The sequence below is a fragment of the Raphanus sativus genome, chromosome 9 (genome assembly GCF_000801105.2).
Source record: "Raphanus sativus cultivar WK10039 chromosome 9, ASM80110v3, whole genome shotgun sequence".
NCBI classification, from domain to species: Eukaryota; Viridiplantae; Streptophyta; class Magnoliopsida; order Brassicales; family Brassicaceae; genus Raphanus; species Raphanus sativus.
Genome location: NC_079519.1, coordinates 4,733,715 through 4,758,366, shown reverse-complemented (window position 1 = coordinate 4,758,366; position 24,652 = coordinate 4,733,715). Strand labels below are relative to the sequence as shown.

Sequence of the window (24,652 nt, the reverse complement as noted above, 5' to 3'; positions counted from 1 at the left end):
CTCCTCTAATTTTTCTCATTGGTCCTAAATGACCAAGAAGCAGCCATTTGGTGGATTGGTCTATTTTCTAAGTAGACTTCAATACGTAACAGGTTATATGTCACTAACCACAAAAAAAAACTGAAGGAATACAATGAAGTGTAATGAAAAGTCAAAAGTGTATCATTGATTAATTCCAGATTTTCATGAGATCAGTAAAAACATTACAGATCTAGTACTAGGCTACTAGCATTGGCTTGCATCATCAGTTTATCCGTATAGCTTCTTAGTTCAGTAGCTACACAATGATGTGGAATCTACTCAAACATCTTGGGTTTGATTGGTCCCCACTACCATTACACCTAGGATTCTTTACAATAAGATTTAGTAACACTAGAAGACACATTCCAGAATATCCTAAATCTTGAGTAGCTCCACAATGAAGCAAGAAGCCAACCAAATACCAAATCTACCAAAAAAAAAACTACTTCTTTCTTTTCCTCCTAGGCTTCTTTTTGACTACTTGATTTTTAGCATCCTCATCAGTTTGATCTCGTAGCCAGTCCGCATGGTACTTCTGCATGTATGGGACAACCTCCCCATTAACGAACGGTTCTCATGCAAAAGAAAATAATGCATGACTAATAAACAAAGAGTGCTGCAGATATTGAATATAAAGGCTCAAAACTGCTTTTGTCCCCCCCACAAAGAAACCCAACAATACTAGAGTAAGTGCACAAAAGATGCAGCAAACCAAACCTCCATATCCACTGTCACCATCCACTATATATGAATCTGGCAGAACCCATCTAACATCAGGCAGAGCTGCAATCAAATACATAAGCCACAGTTACAAAACTAGAGCATAAAAATGAGATTTTTTTTAAGGAACTGTGACAATACATCTAATCTTGTCAGTCAAAAGGTTGATGAACCCTGCAGCCAAATGCATAGTAGTACTTCGTGGAAACAGAATAAATCGATCTCTTAGCTTCTTCTTCGTTGCACCAAAGCAAGCAACCACGTTCACATACCCCAAAGCTTCGACCTTTATGGAAAAAGAAGGTTATTGAAGGTTTGGGCATTTTATCCAGACCCGAGGATCCGACCCGGAACCGACCCGAAAATACCCGACCCGGAACCGACTCGAAAAATTATAAGTACTCATATGTGTCTTTTTATTTTGGATCCGCGGGTCTTGGGTAAGACCCGGACCCGACCCGAGACCCGATCGGGTACCCGAAATACCTGAGATTTATTTTATATATTAGGTATATTTGGGTGATTGGGTATATTTTTGGTATTTCTAATCTTTTTTAAGTTTTAGGTTCGTATTTTCGGATATAATTTCAAATTTTGAGTGTAATTTTAGATTTTCAGAAAATATAATTTGGGTATTCAGATATTTTTTGAGTTTTCAGGTCTGATTTTAGGTAAATATTCAGGTACTTTTACGGTTTTTGGGTACTTTTCGAGTTTTCGGGTCCAGTTTGGATATTTCGAGTTTTTTGGGGTTTTATATACCGGAACCGACCCGGATCCGAACAATACCCGAATATTATATGTGTGTTTACGGGCACTAAAATTCTAGACCTGAACCGACCCGGACCCGACAAGAACCGACCCGGAACCGACCCGAAAATTATAAATATCCATATGGGTCTAATTTCCGAGGATCCGAAAGACCCGGATCCGACAAGACCCGACCCGAACCCGACCCGAAGACCCAGATGCCCAGGCCTAGGTTATTGATTGGTTTGGTACCTCCCTAGAGAGGGTTTTGACAAAGCCTCGAACGATGTCGTTTCGAGGTGAGTATCCCTTGGGAGGCTTCATGAGCACCAGCCAGTGCTTTGATTAACTCAGAGCAACGAGTCGGGTTCGAGTTAACGGAACTTACGGAGAACGGAAATAACGGAGCAAGTCGGAACCGGAAGGCCGCCGTCAAGTTTAACGGACTTCTGAGGATGCTCGCCATTGAGTTGAGACGGCCGAGCGTAAAACGATGGAGCCTTGATAACGTGTCGGACCCTCCAATTCGGACAGAGTGTTTGCTTTTCTGTCTACGTTTTTTTTGTTGTCTCATTTTCATTTTCCACTCATAAACCGGCTTGTGGTTTGGTTTTGGTTCAGGTTTCGAGTTATAGGAGCTGAAACCGAATGGCGATACTGGTTTAGTTTGGTTTGGTTTTGATTTGGTTTGTTGCTATTTAATTCATTTATATTCGAGTCAAATGACACTTATTCAGCTGAAATTTATATTTATACTAGATATGGACCCGTGCGTTGCACGGGTTTTATTTGATGTTTTAATTCACGAACACATAAAAAGATTGAAAATATTTTTCTCACGTTATTTATTTGATTTTCAGTATATATTGGTGACATTTTAATAACAATAATCTGTTTTCTTACATAATTTTTTATTGATATTCTATTTCAATAATAATGGTTTTTTAAATAGTACATTGATATTTTTATTTTTTAATAAAATACTTCACTTTTTATTATTTTTCAAAATAATATTAGCTATATAGTTAATTGAAATATATAGAACTGTGAACTCTCTATATTGTTTATATTGTGTAAGCCAAACTAAAAACGACACAATTAAAAATATTAATATTACATAACACCAGTCAATATGTTTTATCGATAGTCAGCTAAATATCGAATATATTTCTAGATAAAATATCAAATTTATTTACTTTAACATTCATGGTGTGACTTTAACATCTTTTTCTATATACAATATTTTGTAAAACACTATTTTCACTATGTTTTAAAAAATTGAAGTTCTTCAGTTGTAGTGACTCTTGATAGTGCGACATATAATTGTAAGACTGGACTTGACAAATAGACCAAATTTTTAAACTTTGACCTTAACTCTGGTTGATAGTCATTTCATAGAAGACTCTTATAGAAAATTGAAGTCTTTTCATTTTGAAAGGTCATTTTGCATATGTCGGTATGAGACTTATTCTAGGAATACAAATCTGTTTTTCCACATAACTTCCGGTTAGGATTTCGGCTTCAATATTCATGTTGTATAGGCGAGTTATTCATAACATTATTCTATTGGAAAGTCTTCTTTTTTTATTTAAATTCCTTAATAGCATGACCTACAACAATCCATTGGAAAATCGTTCTCTTTGATTTAAATTTCATAGTAGCATGATCTACAACAACATAAGCAATTTTTATATGTTGATAAGAATAAACACACATAATCATAATCACATATAAGCATAATAGTCACATTAACTTAGTCACAATAGCATAACAACTGGACAAAATATCCGTAAATTTTGATTTTATCTGTTTCGATTTGAACCAAAATTCCAAATATATGTAACTCTACGAAGCAAAGAAAATACTTATATGCAATATCTGTAAGAAACGAAGCAAATCACAAAATACTAATATTATTAAGTATGAATATCTGATCTGATCCGTTATATGAATACATATACATGTATGTAAAGACGTATATATATATATATATAATTTATATAAATATTATATTGTATATAAGTTTAATAGTACTTTTTAATAAATTTATTAAGTTATTTATTAGAATTTTAAGAGTAATAAATTCTTATTTTTGTAATAAAATGTTATTATTATTTTATCTTATTTTTGGATTTTATGATTTATTTACTAATTTTAATTTATTTTTGCGGATCGAATCGGATATCCGGTCGAAAATCTAAAATTATCTAAATATCCGGAGCACCGAATATCCGTGTGGCTACAGATTGAATTGGATCAAATAATTGATTATTATAACAAAATGGATCGGATCAGAATATCTCCGAAAATCCGGATATCCGATTCATGTTCACCACTACATCTATATGTACAAACGGCTAAGTATAATTGTAACAATAACTAATGTATAACAGCATGACAATTATATTCTTTTTAGAAAAAGTTCAACATCAGTTTAATGTGAATATCATGATATCTAGTTATTTCCTCATGTGACACCAAAAAAAGATAACACGCGAAGATGTGAAAGAACATGCAAGAAAATTCACCAGATATTTTCTTGCTCAATCCTGCAAAAAATTACTTTTTAAAACACAAATTGTTTTTATTATCTTCCTATATATCTCTATAATATTATTTGAGAAGTCAGTTTCCTATGTGTCGCGTTCACGTTAACTCTCACGATGGTTGATTACATTGATACCCTTAATGAATTAATTACATTTAAATATTATTATTATTATTTATTTAGTTTCCTTTTTAAAATTCTCCATATAGCATATATATTAAAAAGAAAACATTTATAAATTTAAAAATCAAATTTAAAAATGAAATATATATATATAATATGATTTCATTAAAAAGGAAATTTCACAAGATAGTAATATTCTATTTTAAAAATATTTTAAAATAACATAAAATATACTTTTGAAGTAATAAAATTCTTACTTTATATCTTTGTTTCTTAGATGAAAAATATATATTTGTATATAATGTGATTTCATAAAAACAAGTTTCAGAAAGATAATCTTGTTATTAGAAAAAGAAATATTATTTATTTTAAAACATAATTTTAAATAATACAAAATATATTTTTTCAAAGTAACAGAAATATTTTGATATATTTATCTAATTTCTTATATTAATGATTACATAAAATAATTAAGTAACATAAACTGATATATGTTTAATTGACTAAAAATAGTGTATAATTAGTATTATTGGAAATTCTTATTTAAAAAATTTTAGTTTAACTTTCAATAAATCTAAGATATAAAATTATTTAGAAAATATTTTAATTATTGTAAATATTGATATGTGTTCTTGAGCTTCCAAAACTATATCAGTTACTTACGTAACTTCCTATTGATCATCGTTTTATTTTCTAATATATATATATATATATATATATATATTTAAAATGAACATATAATTTTATAAATATTATGATCATACATGCACATTTAAACGATAAATAAAATTAATTTGATTTAATTTAATTATATATATATATATATATTATATTAATTATCAATTGGATTTTTGCTAAGCGGAGCATGGATACTTAATTTTATTAGCCCGACCATGTATACCATAAAAACAAGAATAATTATATTTCAATTTGAATTTGAAAGGATATATGTAACTCAATATACTCACAATATGAATGGTTCGACTAATCGACCTTATATCTAAGATAATAGATTATATTAAAACTAAAGAAGACATCAACCAACATAAATGCAAATAAGAAATTAATCAAAATTTTAATATATTTAAAATAAAAATATTATAGTTGAATTCAGAGAAATAAATGCAATTCAATATATCTAAATGTTAACTAGATCGACTGTAAAAAATTGACTAGATATAAAATATCTAAAATCATATGTCTAATTAAAGTAATGTAAAATTATTAATATAAATTATGTATAAAAATTATAAATTCATTTAAAATTAAAGTATATAGTAATCAATTATTATAGTATATTTATTTTATAAATATTTATGTCCGTGCATGAGCACGGGAAAATCACCTAGTTTTATTAATCATAAGATATTTTAACAAATGTCAAAATTTTATAAGGAAAATTAATATCAAATAATCTTTTACAATTATCTTTTTTTTTTTGGAAAAGGAAAATTAGTATTAACTAAGTTATTTTACAAACTTCTCTTCTTTAAGATTTGTAAAAAGGAAATTTTCTAAATATTGCTATTAAATAATTTTTAAAATTAAATCTTACAATTAAATATTTTTAAAAATTAAATTTTACTATTAAATTTACGAAAAATTATTTCTTCAATTTCTTTTAATTTTATTAGTATATATATTTTCAATCATGAGATATTCTAACACAACTTCAAAATATTAAAAGAAAAATTATTATCAAATACTATTTATAAAAGAATATTATTAAGTAATTTTTAAATTTCCTTTTTTACTATTAAATAATTTCAACATTTGTTTTTTTTTATTTCTTAGTATATATTGTATTAATCATGATATTTCTAAAACATGTCGCATTATTAAAAAAGAAAATTACTATTAAATAATATTTTGTTTAAGATTTTAAAATGAAAATTTACTATATAATTAATTTCACCAAAAATCGTTTTTATTATCTTATATATTTATTTTAAATTATGAAGTAATTTAGCACATATCACAATTTTAAATATATAACTGTCATATGTCATAATCATGTTAATTAACAACTTTGAATAACCAAGTTTCCTATTAAGTAATTTTAAAATATTATTAAGTATTTTTAAATTTTCCTTTTTACTATTAAATCAATTTTAAAATTAATTTATTTCAAAATTCGTTTTTTTGTTTTCTTAGTATATATATTTTATATCATTATAAATTTTAACCTCTTTAAAAATATTAAAGGAAAATTACTATCAAATAATTATTTGCAAATATGTTTTGTTTAGGATTTTAAAATGGAAACTTTCTATTAGATATACTTACAATTACTTTTTTAACAAAATTTTTTTTTGTTATTATCTTAATATATATTTTTAATTATAATATAGATTAACACATGTCGTAATCTTAAAAATTTTAATGACACATGTCGCGATCATGTTAATTAGTAACTTTGAAAAATCAAGCTTTATATAATAAGATACTATTAGTGCTCCGTATATGGAAACATGAAAACACGATTATATATTACCTCTGTAACTAAACATTGTAAAAAACTTTCAACTTCAAATACATTATACATGCAATAGCAAAAAAAAAAGAATTATCAACATAGTCCGACGTACCAATACAGTAACATTGGATGAGCAGGACCACTAAGAATTGAACCAAATAGTTGCAGTACATTGTTTTTTCATTGAGAATAACATTGTACCAGATTATCAGTTTCTTGTAGTCGTTATTATTCCAGAAACTTGTTGTAATTTGAATTTAGTAGTCTCAAACATTCACTTTCATTCATGATGGTTTCATATGACAGCAAAACCATCATGAATAGTATCGTGGATCGTTACTCAATGAAAAAAATATATAAATTAGTACATGTAATATATAGTCAGAACATCATACTATATGTGCTCTGCATGTGTAACAATTTACTTTCTCATCACAGAAAACAATCTCTGATTTGTGACTTCTTGATTCTGACATCATCCTCCACTAATCACCTTAACACACACTGCATGATTCTGTAGCGATGGATGCAAATCGACCAAAAGAGAGGGGGAGACTATGGGTCTGTTTTTGGAATGCATTAAGGTGTGAGATGCAATGCTTCCTTTGTACCTTTTTGGTCTATTTTTTTGTGAATCCTTTGAAATTTACATTATTTGTAGGTTTTTTGTGGGACTGTATTTTCCTGCCTGAGAGTTTCGGATTTAGAAATCAGTTTTTATTTGTTTCCCATAAAACAGACGAATTTTATTAATTAAAGTTTAATTGAATCATTCTGTTCAAAATTTACTGGACTTTTCAGCTTTGGAACAAGCCAGGCTAGTCATTTTTCTTCCTATCAGATCAGCTTGTTTTTCTGATCACCTGATTTTGTTATATCAGTACTTCTTCTCAGTTTCAGACGTTGATGTAAAGAATCTAACTTTTCTGAGTTTGGATGAGATTAAGATCTTGGATGATGAGATGAGGAAACACGGTTATGTCCCCTAATACTTCGCGGTCCATGAATGTGAGTTAGTCTTGCATAGATCGGTGAGGCTTAGGTTCCAGCTCATAATATCAGTCGCTTTCCTTTCAGTGTAGTGGCTCCGTCGCAGACTCTGCTTTGCGCGGATCAAATTATAAAAATAACTTGTATATACATTGTTCATCTCGCGATTGTAAAAGTTTGATGAACAGCTTATAGATGAAATGAAAATATCAAAAACTAATTACATTTTTTTTTGAACACTCAAAACTAATTATATTAAATTAGAGAATTAGAGGGATAATATAAGTGAAGACGATATATCTGTTTGTATGAACTTGTTGAGATCTGTTTTCAAAGTTCTGGAACATGAAACTTGATAATTAAGAGGAAGAAGAGCCTAGTCGTTCAAAAAAGAGGAAGAAGAGCCTAAGTAAATAAAATGAAGATTCTTATTACAAATCTTGGTTATTTTAGAGTAGACTATAACTTTTTGGATTTTTTATTTCTACATATAATAAAATACACAGAAACAAAAAAAAGAACACGGAATCGTAATTCATAAGAGCATGAACATAAATAATATAAATTTTATCTTGTTATTGAACAAGAACTTAACTAAAATTATTAAACGAAATTAAGAAATAGCCAGATAATTACTACACCTTATTATCTCAAGTTTGGTTTGACGATCATTGGTGGTTTGACTATTTTATGATCGCATCGTTAACACTTGATGTCTTTATCTCCTAATTCACAAGCTCTTAAAACTCGGACCAGAACATTATTGTCAAATGGGTTTTTCCTTATACGACATATACATGCTAAAAATTTTGGTGGTATAGGCCCTTTCCAAATTGGACAACATATTGTCTTCCACTGGTTATCTTTGGCTCTAGCTAGGCGCAAGCAGGTCCGAATAGTGTCAGGGCAATCATCACCGTTGATCGTAGCAGGGAATGATGTTAACATCATGACAAAGACGATGCACATCAACAGAATTAACTTCATTTTAGGGATTAATTAGTAGCGCTCGAGATAATTAGCCTCAGAATAAAATATTTTCTGTTGAGAAATGTGAAACAACTTGATGTTGGGAAAAAGTTGTATGTTTTGAGGTCTTTACATAGCAATCTGAAATGAGCAAAAAGTGGGAATATTGAAGTTGGAAATCGAGTCTCAAACACAAGCGAGGATACGTACATTAATTTCTATTTTTAATGTCAAAATTTTCTATGACTTGATCAAATGACCGATTCAGTAGGAAGTGGTTATAAATAAAAGTTATTTATGTTATCTTTATAGTTTACTAGGATAGGCACGCCCTACGGCGGGATGTAATATACTTGTGATCTAGGTTATTATTTTTATATTTTTTTTAGTTTCTGTTTTAGATTTACATTTGTGAGAAATGTGTATGAAATATGCTATTTTATTGATTTAAAGTGTTCGTTAGTTTGTTTGTAAATAATTTTTGTTTTGAAGTTTAGCCTCTATGACATCACAATGATTGAGTTGTCATGTGATTCTCAGTTGGATAAATTGCATCTAATAATTAATGTATATGATCTTTTTGAGGTTTCCACCAGATATAAAACTTTTGCATAATTTTCCAAAAAAAATCTCAACAATGAAAACATTAGCCAATTCAGTTGAGTTGGAAATGGTGTTCCTGTTGGAAATGTTGTTCCTGGTGTTCATCGATTTCATTTCTTAAGTTTATTGTTGAGTGGTATTCTTTTTAGTAAAATAAACTCTATTGTTTCTTACGAAAAATATGAGCATCTCTCGACTATTTTTTGTTTGGTCTTAACTGTTAAGCAAAGGATATAAAATCCTGGAAAAAAGAAATTCATAATTGTTTCTATGTTTCATTTGAGATCAGCTACCAAATTGTTTTTGTTGTCAATATTTGGAGGACCCATGGATAGAAATTGATACTATTTGTGTTTTCACTACCGAAATATTAAAACTGTTACATGGTTTGCAGAGATTTTAAATCTATTTATAGCGTATTATATAGGTTAAGAAAATATATACAACCAAATAAATTGGAATATAATCTCTTATAAGATTTCAACATCATAACATAAAATCTAGTTTTGACACATGAACACTTATCATCAATTGCCATTCTTAATTTTCTGTTATTTACTTGATATATTTTGTTTTATATAAAATTTGATTCTGATAATAATAGCGCGTAGGATATGCTTCATGTATGATATGTTTGTATTATTATATTTTTATTGCAATTGTGTTATGCTAGGATCTAGAAGAGAAGTATATAAATCAGTTGTACGTCGTAAATGATCAACTTGTGGTTTATATTCTGCTAAAACTTAGTGGCTATTTAGTGAATATATATTTATTGTTTTATCATAGGTTCGAAGATTCATATTCCAATGAACATCTGCCCCTTTGTAACAATTGGTTGTTAAAATGTTAGGTTGTCATATGTATCGTAACTTCGCATATCATATAAAAATAGTGTAAGCGGTTGCCTAAATTATCATTTTAGAGCTGGAAGGATATAAAGGTGCACATCTTTTTGAACTTTCATTTGGGTTTTATGCAATTTCAATTGTACTGTTGATTCTTATAGATAGTTTTCTGAATTTATCCTCAGACTTTATGTTTTTCTTTCTTGTAACAAAGATTTATGGAATTCATTTGTTCTAGGAGAAAATAAAACAATCTTCAGCGAAGAATTACTTAACATAATTAATTAAGAACACAACAATACATGAATTATCATAAAATGCTTAAAACAAATTTTCTCACGTCCAACATGTTCCTTCCCCTTAGCCCTAGTACTTGTTGGCTTGCATTCCAAGCAAACATTATCCACCATTTTATCGTCTTGTTCTCATCATCTTCTCCATTACCTCAACCTCTGCCTTCATCACCACATATTCCTCCTCCTTTACATTCTCTTTCAGCCACTCCTTCATCCCCATATTTCCAGGGTCGAGACTCATCTCACCTTTCACCGTTTCAATTCGTACATCTCAAACTTCAGATTCCTTGTTGGGTAATTGTTAACAAAGCATCATGTTCCAATACTTCCTTTTCCACTACCCACATCGATAAATACTTTCCTTTAGTAGCTCCCAATGTTAAAGAAAACCAAAAATCAAAAAGGTAAGTTTTCAGAAGTGTTACCGTTATAGGGATTATGCTCTGACCAATCAAAAGTGTTACCGTTAGATTCATCATCCCCCAAGAGGCTCTTGCATCAGTGGATCTATACAGTGAAATCAGATGCCTTGTATGAGCTATTCTTCTCCAGATGTACGTTGATATTTCTACTCTATCCGCCATCTCCACAGCCGCAAGCTCAGAAGAAAGATCTATTGAGTCCAAGCAAGTAACCTGCTGAGAAGTTATCAGACGTGATGTTTCCATAAAAAAATCTTCAAGGCATGGTGTTTCCCGTTCTGTAGACAGAAAAATGTGATTCAAACGCAACTCCAGAAACTAAATATGAGATTTAAAGTTTTTATTAAACCTTTGGAAGAGCTTCAAGGTATGCTTTTGGAACTTCCATTTCAGTTAGCACAATGCGGTTGATTGACATACACGCTTTCAAGATTTGGTTAGTTTAATCATAAATGTGGTCTAGCTTCTTCCTGGACTGCGCAGAGAATCCATCAGATGGCACACATGGCAGAGAAAGCCATCATTTATCTCCTTAATATCATATAAACATTCAAAACTAAAGCTAATTACCGTAGAGATTGGTAATAGCGTTAGAGATGGCATGACAAACTCCTTCACCAGAACCTGACATGTCTCACCAAGCAGTAGCTTCGCCATCCTCTCTTTCACCTATTCAACTTCTGCACACAGACACAACAAAAATGTCAAGAAAAGTTTTGTGTAACAGAGAGATTGATTTTTAACAAACCTGAAGTCTCTGTTCAGATTCGTTGTTTCAATAGATTGATAGGATGATTTAGAGCAGGGGCGAAGCTAGGTTAGAGACAATGGGTGCACGTGCACCCACTATATTTTAGATGTTTAGTGTTTTACATAGAACATATAAGTTGAAAGTGGCTAAGTTGGGCGTGATGCACCCATTGTTTCCTACCAACCTTAGTTCGATCTTTCCCCTGATCTATTTTTTCACTGATTTTATTAAACATTTAATATATGCTATTTGGTTTGCACCCGGTCAAAATAAAGTCTGGCTTCGCCCCTGATTTAGAGAGTAGGATGCTAACCTTTTTATACTTGAAGTTCCACCGTCTTTCAAGAGCAAAGTCCGCATTGAAGGTAGATCGTTAATGATGATTTAAGGACTTCAATAAGATGAATCTGTAACTTATGGATTTCTGGGATGGTGAGAAGAAGATGAAGCAACTGATTAGAAACCTTAGGTGTAACCCCATATCGCGGCGGCGGAGAAAGAAACGGATTGAACTCATATGATATTACAAAACAAAACGACATGTTTCCAGCATATTGATTTACTCTTTAATGGGCTTCATAAAACTTCAAAAGACACCGAAATGCATAAAAGCCCAAACGAATTACAAATCTGAATAAATGAAACTCAGAGTTTCATTTTCTAGACAAGTGTCGCGATATCAAACTCCGAATTTGTGACGTGTCATCCGACGTGGCGACTCAGGAGAGATACACCATGTTTTATAGTAATAGATTAGGGTAGGTTCGCGCTTCGCACGGAATGTGTTGTATCGACTTAGATAAATTTAATTATTATTTTTAGTTTAATTATCTTTTCTTATTAACTAAAAATGATTTATAGAAACTATACAAAAAAAAATTTCCAAAACATGTACATTCACCAAATGAATGGAATAGATTTTATTGTGAAAATATATAATTAATCTTTAATAACTATAATTTGAGGGTAATAACCTTATATATAGATACTAGATATGACCCTGTGCGTTGTAACATATTTTGTTTGATGTTTTAATTAAATAAAAATATAAACTAATAAATCATATATTATAGTTTTATGATTGCTTTTGTATATATTGTATAAGATTTATTTAATAATTAAAAACTCGTTTTCACACATAAATTCAAGTTAATATTCATATTTTATAATAATGGTGCATAGATTAATTGTTATCCATTTTGTATCCAAGAGTAGAGAAAAAACTATACTTAAAATTTTAAATTGAACCGAACACAAAATAAGAATTAGAATAAAATTAAAAAAATAAAAGTTAAATAGCTTCAATCGAGTCAGTGACACCATTATACACTTTCTTATGTACTAAGTTAATATTTATTTATTTTTTGTCATCAACTTAAAATAGACTCAATCTGACTCTGTAAATCAAAACGGTAACTCCGCATCCATGTGAATGACGAAAGACGATTGTTTCCCGACAGTTCGTGCTAGGTTGTCCGCCCTCAAATTGTGCGTTTGTGGTACATGAATGAAATCTGAGCTGAGGAAGACTTCTTGCAGGGCTTTGATATCGTCCAAATAACTTGCAAAAGCGGGTCAGTCTTCTGGTTCCATCTTCACCAATTGAGAAAAATATGTTGCAAACGTGACCCAAAACTGACGCAAATTTCTCATACAATATATTGCCCATATCAAAGCATCCACCTCCGAATGAAGGAGAGAGAGATTAGCTCTGGCATTTCTTTCTCCCATCAAACTATCAAAACCTTCTAGAGTGCTATACTGACCTTGTCCTGAGAAAACTTCGTGATCCTCCCACGAACCGTCTGTAAAGCACCAACACCAATTGACAATAGATTGACTACCTCTACATGTTGTACCATCCTCTGTGTATTCAACATTTGTGCCTCAGTCCAAAGTGTTGATTCTGTCTCTACCAATTTGAGCGTGTCTCTGGGATCAACATCTAAATTACAAAAAAATCTTGTTTTTCCTTCTTTTCCAAATGTACCATAGAATCTAAGCAAATTGATGATCATCTATTTTCGGGTACACTCTCCAAAATAAATGATCCACATTTGTAAAAAGTGACTGAGAGGAGAAAATATCTGGATTTGAAGGAACTTCTGAAAGAGCCCAGACCTGACAAGTTAATATTTCATTAAATAAGTTTTTAAATTTTTTTTGCTAGGATTTCTTTTAAAACGAAAAACATTCTATGTTATAAATCTCTTTTTATTTACAATTAAAAAATAAAAATGCTATTAATACTGTTTTACATTATTGTTTAGGATTTTAAATAAAAAATTACTATCATATAACCTTCGTCAATTATCTTCTCCTTAGAATTTCAGAAAAGGTAAACTGCTATCAAATAATTATTCCTAGTTACTAATAATTTTTTAAAAATTAGTATTTTTAGAATTTGTGTCAATACTATTTTTCAACTTATTTTTTATTTAAGTAACGTTTAGTATCATGTGCATCATTCAATTCTCTCTTAAAAATCTTTTCAAATAATTCTTTACAATTCTATTTTGATTATGACTTTAAAAATATGATACAAATCTCTTTTGTTTAGGATTTTTCAAAGGTCATACATGGCGAGTCAGTTAATTGTGTTGTCATTAACTAGCTTGGTGTCTCCATGTGGTCCTTGCTTGTCTCCCAGGCTACATTAGTTCTTTCTGAGTTAATGTGGTAGTGAGCTTTACTTCTTTGCAGGTGTTTTGAGATTATCCAGACCGGAAGTGATGGTGAATCTAACCCGCCTTTGTATATGTGTTGGTGGTACAGGAGTTCGCAGTATCCGAAATACCAAAGAGAATCTCACTTTTCCATGATCATCGTCAAAGGTTGAAAATGAACAACCGATTTTTACGAATTTCGAAAATATACTAGTGGAATGTGTTGGGTTTAGTGGACGGGCAAAGTTTATTTTTAATAATTTAACTTGGGAAATTTTGTATAAAGCAGGGTTTGTAATCGAAGGGATTGATATGGTTGAAAAAAAAATATTACTTAAAAAAAACTATCGACTTTGACCAACTTTTAAAATCAAATTCATGTAATATTGTATTGTATATCAAGTATACATTGATTAGGTTCGGGCACCCGGGCTTTGTTTGTCTCTGATGTCTATGGGCTTGCCACTGCCAGCCAGCTCTCTTAAGACATCTTCAATCTCTGTGTTTTGTTTTCCTTGATGGGCAACATAAAAAAGTGATAATTGACCGTACACTACATTATTCATTTTTAGGGATTATATTCTATTTTCTTGGCAGAAAATAAAAAAGCGTAGATATTTTCTGCATATTTATATAAAGTTCCGTTTATGCAAATGGAAATTCAGAGTAAATAACATAGAGGGGAAAAAGAAAGAGAGCAAATCACATAGAATAATTGGACTGTAGACGCATGAGGCATGACTCCACTATCTTACGAAATGATTAGTTCAACTAATCATAAAAAGTTAAAGTATACAAAGCCAAGCCTTAACCATACTCTACGTACAAGACTCAATGGCATCCCTGAATGTAACAGTCACATCTACACAAACTCAATACATAAATCGATTTGTTAGATCATTTACAATCTTTTAACATGAATCTCTCATGTAGCCATAACTCATAAGACATCATGCTAATGTAAATACTCTGCCTTTCGTACATCTTTTTTAAGTGTTCTCTACCCCAGCTCGTGCAGCATCTCTCGATTCTGTCCTTTCCTTATGATGTATGAATGTCTTTTTTTACTTAGCTTATCACTTCATACATGTTTCAAAAGTCACATCAAGAACACATACGAGAGTAATATGTTATATAAATTTACAATTGATGGTAAGTGAAAACAAAACATGCCTTAGGTTCCAAAAGCAACCGAGCTAGAAAATCCAACTTACAAGAGTAGGGTTTAGACTACAACGAGTCACAGTAAAGCAAACAGCACATTCTACGACAACAGGACTAAAAAAACAATTGATTGTGTTTCTCTCAAAACAAATAGATTGCAATATAACTTCTAGCCAATAAACATAGAAAACAAAACTTCAAGTTCAATTTTCTTTTGCCAAAAGTTATTGTTAACTTGAGACATTCAGTACACACAAACAGAAACTTGTGTTGTGTACGTCTTATCTCACATGTGATTCTCTTCAATCGAACCCTTCAAGCCTCTAGTTTATATCCGCTTTAATTTCCCTTCTTTTTCGGTTTAATTATATTCTCAGAAGATATATAGCAAGTTGAAGGAAAATATTCTTGTAAGTAATACAAATTTCAAATCAATATCATAGACCGTGGGGCGGTCGCACTGCTCGCCCTTGTGGTTGAGCCGGCACTGGCTCCAATAGGATTCTCATTTTCGATTTTATCATAATATTAGATTCCATTTGTGGATACTATTGTTCTTAACAAACAAGAAAGAATAGCCATTCTGATGAAAATAACTAGAACTTTGAAAGAACAAAAAATAAATTGTTGTTCCTAATGGCTTAAAGAAGTCACCTAGTGCCATTTCTATTTTGTGATAGAGAATCATCATAAAGATAAGTATGGCCCTACTACTTACTACCTTCGAGGGTTTTTGTTCATACATGTCTTTTCGATTTTAATAAATTAGTAAAGAAGCATCAAGTTTTAATCGAATAGTATCAAACATTATTTTGTTCTTGTTTAACTAAGCTCACAACAATGACACAACTCTTTTTTTTACCAAAAAAAAACAATGACACAACTCCGAACCTTCAAAGTTATTAGCATTTAGCCCAAAAATTTCCACAGGTACACAAATCCGGCAAAAACAAATACATACAGAGACCAATCTTGGTTACTGATGAAAAAATTCAAATCTGAAAACCGGATCTTTTCCAGGTGGTGATTCCTAAACCGAATGGTTATCACCCGGTTTAGACATTTTTCTCCAACAATGAGCTTTTTTAAGTCAAGCTAGCAAAGCAGCTATCGGACCTAGACAAAACATTTGAAACAAAACAATCTTCTTCGTCTTTTGAAGGACTACTAGGCATTGATCTGAGCATCCTTGGAGAATCCAAGCTTCTTCTTAAGATCTGTGTCATAGCTGAGATCAAACGTCCGGTAGGATTAGGAGGCGGGCTCGAGGATTTGAACTTGTAACACATGTTCATGTGTCTTGCCATGGCTTCCTCTGTAGTTAGCAAACGTTTTGTTCTTATAACCTCGTACTTCACAGCTTCAGAACATAGACCACAGATCCATTTACCCATGTAACGTTCTCTGATCATTTCTATGTAAGATTGTGTGCACTCCTCGGTTAATCCGCAGCAGTCACACGTCACCGGCTCTGGCTCGTCGTATGAGATTTGTGTTGTTGATGCTGGAGTTGGCTGGTGAGAAGGGATCATGACCTCTGGCGATGAAAGTAGCATCGTTGGATCGCTTTGTAGACTTGTGGTCATCGAGAGAGGGGGAGGGGGAGGGAGAGGGAGAGAGAGAGAGAGAGAGAATGTGCAGGCGAAGGAGAAGCAATGATTGGTGTTTTAAAGGTAGAGAAGAAGAATGGTATAAGCCACGTCAGATAATTTGATATTCTGACAACTTAATCCTCGCCGTCTGTCTGGAGTTAAGCCAGCTGGCGACGAAACCGACCCTCTCTAAACATATTCACGCAAATATAAAAAACATTAACTTGCTTTCAGCCGTTTCGGTTTGGTGTTCATTTGACTAGCTTAGCCAATCAAAAGCCTGCACGTGGTTTGTGACGCCGTTTCCAACTAGTTTAATTGTTTAAATATGGTTTAGTCACGGCATTAAGTTTGCTACTATTAAAATCTTCTAGTTTTAAGTTTTGAGTTTAGTTTTGATCGAATTTCGAGTTGTTTTTGTGGGTTAGTTTTGCAATTTTGACAATGTTTTTGAGTGTTTGTGAAAACTTGATATAGACGTAAGACGACCAAGTCAAATCATTGATTGCTTATTATTTGCGTTTTAATTGTGGTTAACTTTCATCTTTCTATCGCCAATGCTCTGACGCGGTGTGTTTTCGACAGTAGCCAGTTTTATTTACTAGATTCGGAAACCATGTGTAATTTCCATGACCTATTTTATAATAAAACTAAAATGAAATTCGAAAGAGACATTTTAAACTTTTGTTTGTTCTAATGAGATTTTTGATTTTTATTATTGGAAATAGTAAATTAAAATTTTAAAATATCAAAAACATGAAAACTATTAGAAACACAAGTATAATTATTTATATGTTGTTTCCTTTTGTTAAAAATAAATAATGTAATCACATTTTATTTTATGTTACATTTGGGTTTAGAATATCCATTCTATCAATTTACATAGTTTAGAAAACAAAAATTGTGATAAATAATGTAATCTTATATATTCTACTTTTGCTATAATTTGTTTGCTTATATTCTGAGCATAAATCGTCGATATACCTGAAATTAGAATATGTTTTTTATAGTTAACTATATGTTCTAACTTATTTTATTTATATTTCATAACCAGTTATAATTATTACCTAATAAAAATAGTTTTTCACACATTATTCAGTGTTCTACACTACATATATTACATATTCTGATTTTTCAATGTTTTTTTAATTACGAAAATATGGAATCTTCTATTTATCTAATATATTTTCTAGATATGCTCTAAATCTATCCAAAATTATCGCATAATATATAGAATATGTTTTCTATAATTAACTCTATGTTCTAACTTATTTTGTTTATATTTCATAACCAGTTATAGTTATTACTTAATAAGAATAGATTTTCAACACATTATTCAGTGTTCTAGATAACCCCTAGAGATCATATAAGGGTTCTTCTCAAAATTGGTTTGCAAAAACAAATTATTTAGCAAAAGTAGTAATAAGTTACATATAATGGTCACGTATATAATTCATTTTTTTAGTTGAATGATTCCCTGGAATTATTTAACGATGGGATATGCCTCGTTGTCGATTCCTTGCAGATCCAATATAACACCTTAAGGCCAAGGACGAGTAAGTTGCACAACTTTTCTAATAAATTTCTTGTTACTTATTTACAATAAACAATAGATCGACGTTGACGAAAGAAAAGCAACAGGTCGATGAATATTTTCCCAAGCAACAACTGCACATAGAAAACAACCAAATAAATTTTCGGGTTGCTCGATTGGGGTTCAGATATATATACTTCCAAATTAAAAACAGAAAACATGTAATTGTATAGAATATACTTGCTATGTACCAACATATTTTATTCTAACATAGACACAATTATTTGAGGAAATGTATTAGAATATCCTATCGCTAGTTCTCAGCGTCCAAGCTTGTACCGTGTGTATATATATGTATATATTCTAGAATCATGTCTTTAAATTATATTAAAAAAAATGTTCAAAAAAAAGTTTTATAAAAAAAAGAAGCATAACTAAGAGCATCTGCAATCGTTGCGGGTGCTCTAAGTCCAGTTCAAAATCATGTACATAAAGCATACACGTATACAAAAAATAGTAAAAATGTCATTTATGAAGCCGTCATTTAAAAAGTGTTCACATTGATCAGATGGGAAACCTTCAAAGTGTGTTTCACGTGGATGGTAGATTCACAACCCTATATAGTCAGACATATTCGTGGACATGTGTCCCGGCCCTGATTTTGGAAATATTGGCATTTCAACATTTCATGGTATGTACTCTCTTTTTTTGTAACTCATGTTTCTCAGTAGTTCGACGACGAGAGAGTCGTGCTAACATTAAGAAAATATAATCTGAAAAATTTCATGGCTTAAGTCTAGGATTTAGTGTAATTTAACATAGGTCAACTCCGACTGGATGGATTATAGAATGAATAAATACAGAATAAGAAGGAAAAAGAAAGAGATGTACTTCTAAAGTAAGATATTGACGCGGCTGACTTGTGCAATGTGCACAACAATTAAAAGAAAATCTTACTGAAAGACCAAATAAGTTCCGGAAGTGAAGGGTCAATATCACGTTAAAGCCAGCCGACAATTCCAAAACAAATTTTCACTTTTTTTGACGAACACAAACTTTCACTTTGATCAAAAATTCTAGTAGAATGGGATTTTACCATCTATATAGTTTTATAAATGTTTTCAAATTTTTTACTTTTTAGTCTACAACCGTATAAATAAGACTATCTACAAGAATTTTAAAAATACAAACTTTACAATCAAGCTACGATCACTCAAGAAAACATTTTTATTTCCATTTTTAGAAGGAATAAAAAGGCAGCAGCTTAATAAAGAAACATCATAACAAAATAAGTTTGGCAAAAGAAACATCATAACACACGCGCGCGCGTTTTGAAGTACCGTAACAATCTAAATGGCCAAAATACAAAGAGCCCTGATGAAATGAGTTTGGACTCATAGTTTAATTTGGTCTCTAAGCCCAATTTATATTGTGATGCTGCGCAAGGATCAGGCCTCTGAGAGCCTTTTTTTTTTTTATCAAATAGACCTCTGAGAGCCAGGATGCAGATGCTATCATGTTTTATCATCGTTTCACATGTTTCATTTTATTTTGTTTTTTTTTTGAACATAAAGGCTAATTTTTTTTTCATATTCATTTTTATGATATTAATTAAAGCGGTAATAAACCTGTTGACAAAATATAAATTAAAAAATTAAAGCGGTAAGCCTTCGATTCGAGATACCAATCGAACCAATCATTATAAGTTTATAACCAATTAACCACAATACAATTTTAGAGATACAAAGTTGAACTCAGTCTGACGTTTAATTACTTAATAAAGTATCGTTAGAACAAAAGAGAATTGGTTATGGACACGTACCTTCATGTCGTTTTACAAATGATTGTACTCAGCTTGTTAGCCGGGAAGTGAATTTTTATATACAAACTATTTAAATACGGAAAATTGTTTCACGCCTGTAGTAAATGAAGGTGTATGGGAAGACGATGCTGTAGCAGAGCTGAAGTAGTTCATGAAGTGTGACATGAACTACTACATCAGAGAGGCGGTTCGTGAGAAGCACGTATCAAGACCGATGCATTAAAGGAAGATTTAATGAAGAGGAACATTAAAGGAAGACTTGAAGAAGAAGCAATCGATCTAAAGAGAAAAGGAAGATTGGCTTATTCGCTGAAGTAGAAGAAATGGAAAGTTTCCATTGGGTAGATAGATTAGATTTAGGGCTTCCTCAAAGATATATAAAGGAAGTGTTGGCACTGTGTTGCCGTTTTAACACACAGGGAGAACTTTTAGCAATAGAGAGTTTTGTACGTCCTAAGAAGGAGAAGCAAAGCATCTAGGGGTTAAGAGCTTAGGTGGTTCAGAGTCTGTCTTAGATCTCTGAACGAGTTGACTAGCAAACAAGTCGAGGTTTGTCTTGAGCTTGTTTGATTTATTGCTTTTAAGAAGAACTTGTAAGAGCTTTTGAAAGAATAAATATAGTCGTATTTCTTGGAATTGAATAACCCTGTACTACTGTGTGTTCTACATAGCGTAGCTTGCTTATCTTACATTAACAATTGGTATCAGAGCAGGTATCTGTGCTTTGTTTATTTAAACAGGTAGATCCTGCGGAGTAAGATGGATAGCTATCGCGAGTTGGTGATAAGTTCCAAAGTGATCTTTGAAGTAGGAAACTATGGATTCTGGAAGGCGCGCATGAAGGCTACAATCAAGGGTATTGACCCATTGGCGTGGAAGGCTGTGGAATCTGGTTGGAAATCACCTGTTGCAAGAGCCGAGGATGGGACAGACTTTCCAAAACTGGAGGAGCTCTGGACTGATGATGAGAACAAGATGGCTAAGTTCAATGCTCGTGCACTAACTGTCATACATTGCAGTGTAGCAAGGAAGCAGTTTGAACTAATTCAAGGATGCGAGGCAGCAAAAGATGCATGGGATATTCTGCAGAAGCATTTTGAAGGAACCTCAAAGGTTCAGAGTTCTAGAAAGGATATGCTTGCAACAAGATTTGAAGAGCTAAAGATGGAAGAGAATGAATCTATTGGAGATTTCAGCTCAAAGATTAGCTCACTGGCACAAGAAGCACTTACGCTTGGGAAGAAATACAAAGAGAAGAAACTTGTGAAGAAGTTCCTGAGGTGCTTGTCGTCTAAGTTCATGGCATACAAAGCAGCTATGACCGTCTCCTGTAACACTGACGAGATGACATTTGATGAAGTGGTTGGAATGTTACAAGCTCATGAGATGGAAGTGGCTGGTGTGTCTGGTGGAATGAAGGAAAAAGGAATTGCGCTTGCATCAGTTGAAAAAGAGCATATGGATGATAACGATCCTGTGAGTCTTCTGGTCAGAAGGTTTGATAGAGCTCTACGAAAAATGGAGAATGGGCAGAAGAAGTTTGGACAAGGTAGGAAGACGTCTGAGTCAGAAAAGAACTACAGGAAGAATGATGCTAAGTGCTATGAATGCAAGGGGTATGGTCACTTTCGAACTGAGTGTCCCACAGTGAAAAGAAGAGAGATTCAGTGTCATAACTGCAAGGGATATGGACACACTCAAGCTGAGTGCGAGTCGGATGGTAGGAGAAAGCCAGAAAAGTCCATGATAGGAATCAATGACAGCGAGTCCGACAGCGAAAGTGAAGAGGAAGTGAACAACTTTGTGGCGTTCCTAGGAATCGTGGAATGTGAGTCAGGATCTGAGAGTGATGCTGAGCAAGAGAATGACTTAGATGAAAGATACAAGGAAGTTCGTGAGACGCTAGTGAAGCTGGGAACGGAGAATTTGGCCTTGGCTAAAGAGAAGGCACGACTGGAAGTTGAAGTACAAGTGTTGAAGGATGACCTCAACAGGGAAGCTGAGTTGGCCAAGGAAAGTGTGAATCTGATCAAAGAAAAATTGGTCCTGTCTAAGCAAGCGGACGAGCTCAGAGAAGAGTTACTGGCTGAAAGAAAGAAAGCAGCTGATCTTCAAGCTGAATTAGATCAGCAATACCGGAAGATTAAGATGCTCACGGGAACAAGCAACTTGACAAGATTTTGAGCAGTGGAAGAACTGAAAACTCATTGATGGGACTTGGTTACACTGGAAGAGAGAGTAGCTCAACAGGTACAACGCGCTTTGTGTCTGGAGGTTTTGCGCATGCTGAAGAAACTAAGCCACAAACTACGCCAGTTCAGATGAGTGGATGTTTCTTCTGTGGGAAGGTTGGTCATTACAAGAGGTATTGCTACAAGTATCTGGAACGGGTCAAACAAGTATGGAGACAACACAAGTTTTGGAGAATAGGAAAGACTTCTCGAGGCTGGATGAAGAAAACCGACTTGTATCCTAAGATAGTGACTGAGCCAAGAAGTACCGTACGATGTAACATGGCGCGAGTGTCAAGTGATTCTGAATCTGAGGAACCATGGTACTTCGACAGTGGATGTTCTAGACACATGACGGGAAACATTGAGTATATAGACAAAGTGTCAAAGGTAAAAGGAGGAAAAGTAACCTTTGGAGATGGAGGCTGTGGTGTCATTCAAGGCAAAGGTACAACGTGTAACTCAGAAGTACCAAAATTGGTGAATGTCTACTTTGTCAAAGGATTAAAGGCTAATTTGATCAGCGTGAGTCAACTGTGTGATGACGGACTTACGGTGTCCTTCTCAGCAATTGATTGTCGTGCCATAAATCAACATGGTGTGACAGTGCTACAAGGTGTGAGATCTGGCAATAACTGTTACATGTGGGAAAAGAAGGTTAAGTGCTTGTCAGCTCAAGGGAATATTGATCTATGGCATAGACGTTTGGGACATATGAACTTCAGGAATCTAACGAATCTAGTATGCAATGACTTGGTTCGAGGAGTACCCAAACTCAAGATCGATGACAAGATTGTGTGTGGTGCATGCAATGAGGGAAAGCAAGTCAAGATACAACACAAAAAGGTACCAGATGTTCAGGCAAAGGCACCATTGGATCTAGTTCACATGGATCTCATGGGTCCTATGCAAACCGAGAGTATCGGAGGAAAGAAGTATGTGTTTGTACTAGTAGATGACTACACCAGGTTCACTTGGGTTCGGTTTCTCAGGGAAAAGTCAGAAGTGTCTGAGAGTTTCAAAATCTGGGCGCTTCAACTCATAAATGAAAAGGGAGGAATCAGGAAGATACGCAGTGACCATGGAGGTGAATTCGAGAATGAAGCCATGACTACCTTTCTTGAATCAAGAGGAATAGCTCACCAGTTTGCAGCACCTTGGACACCTCAGCAGAATGGAGTGGTTGAACGAAAGAATAGAACTCTACAGGAAATGGGAAGAGCAATGCTTCATGGTAACAAGATAGCCAAGAGGTTCTGGGCTGAAGCACTTAGCACGGCGTGTTACACAATCAACCGTGTGTATGTCAGAAAAGGGACAACAAAGACACCCTATGAGATGTGGACAGGCAAAACTCCTAATCTTAGTTACTTTCATGTTTTTGGATGCATGTGCTACATACTGAATGACAAGGACTATCTTGGGAAGTTTGACTCAAGAAGTGATGAAGGATTCTTTCTGGGTTATGCACAGTCTAGTTCAGCATACCGAGTCTACAACAAGCGGACCGAATCAATTAAAGAATCAGTGAATGTTGTATTTGATGATTTGTCTGTGGTTGTAGGTGATGACTTGGGATCAGATGAAGAGGAAGAAGGTGGATCATCTGTAGCGGCTACTGAAGTCATTGAGGAAGGTCCTATCGCAGATACCGTACCTCAACCAGTGGTTCAGCAAGTTCATCGCAATCATTCGAAGTCTGATGTGATTGGAGGGATTGAAGAAGGACGAAAAACGCGTGGAAAGGTGATCAACTTTGAAGAAATGGTGCAGTTCGCATGCTTCGTCTCATCAATCGAACCTAAGACACACACTGAAGCGCTATGTGATGAATACTGGATTGTTGCAATGGAGGAAGAACTTGAGCAGTTCACCAGGAACGATGTGTGGGAACTTGTTGCTAGACCTAAAGGAGTAAACGTGGTTGGCACCAAATGGATTTTCAAGAACAAGACTGATGAGCATGGAGAAGTAGTTCGTAACAAGGCAATGCTTGTGGCTCAAGGATACTCACAGATTGAAGGAGTAAACTTTGAAGAAACATTTGCTCCAGTTGCAAGATTGGAATCCATTCGGTTGTTTCTGGGAATGGCGTGCATTCTGAACTTCAAAGTACATCAAATGGA

The 24,652-nt window shown here is 33.0% G+C and overlaps 2 protein-coding genes across 3 annotated transcripts; both read right to left on the bottom strand.

The window, feature by feature from the left end:
• Positions 1-141: 141 nt before the first annotated feature.
• Positions 142-2,291, bottom strand: LOC108826612 (multiple organellar RNA editing factor 7, mitochondrial). 2 transcript variants are annotated; one of them, XM_056993554.1, is made up of 4 exons: positions 1,880-2,291; positions 883-1,027; positions 739-804; positions 142-556 (listed from the first exon to the last, which is right to left on the bottom strand). In XM_056993554.1, the coding sequence occupies exons 1-4, from the start codon at positions 2,069-2,071 to the stop codon at positions 522-524; spliced, it is 438 nt and encodes a 145-aa protein (XP_056849534.1). In that variant the 5' UTR covers positions 2,072-2,291; the 3' UTR covers positions 142-521. The 2 variants fall into 2 exon arrangements, with proteins under 2 accessions (XP_056849534.1, XP_056849533.1); XM_056993553.1 differs by having other exon boundaries at positions 142-804.
• A 13,931-nt stretch (positions 2,292-16,222) lies between these two features.
• Positions 16,223-16,984, bottom strand: LOC108825859 (uncharacterized). The gene has a single exon (XM_018599214.2). It carries the CDS (start codon positions 16,931-16,933, stop codon positions 16,433-16,435), a length of 501 nt encoding a protein of 166 aa, XP_018454716.2. The 5' UTR covers positions 16,934-16,984; the 3' UTR covers positions 16,223-16,432.
• Positions 16,985-24,652: the final 7,668 nt, after the last annotated feature.

Bases quoted from the DNA above. Each gene is read 5' to 3' on its own strand.
- LOC108826612 (XM_056993553.1), bottom strand. From the start codon at position 2,071: ATGAAAATGAGACAACAAAAAAAACGTAGACAGAAAAGCAAACACTCT. The intron at 1,028-1,879 runs GTAAGTTCCGTT...TTTTCCATAAAG, and splicing joins CTCCGTTATTTCCGTTCTCC to GTCGAAGCTTTGGGGTATGT. The intron at 805-882 runs GTATTGTCACAG...ATTTGATTGCAG, and splicing joins TTTGACTGACAAGATTAGAT to CTCTGCCTGATGTTAGATGG.
- LOC108825859 (XM_018599214.2), bottom strand. From the start codon at position 16,933: ATGACCACAAGTCTACAAAGCGATCCAACGATGCTACTTTCATCGCCA.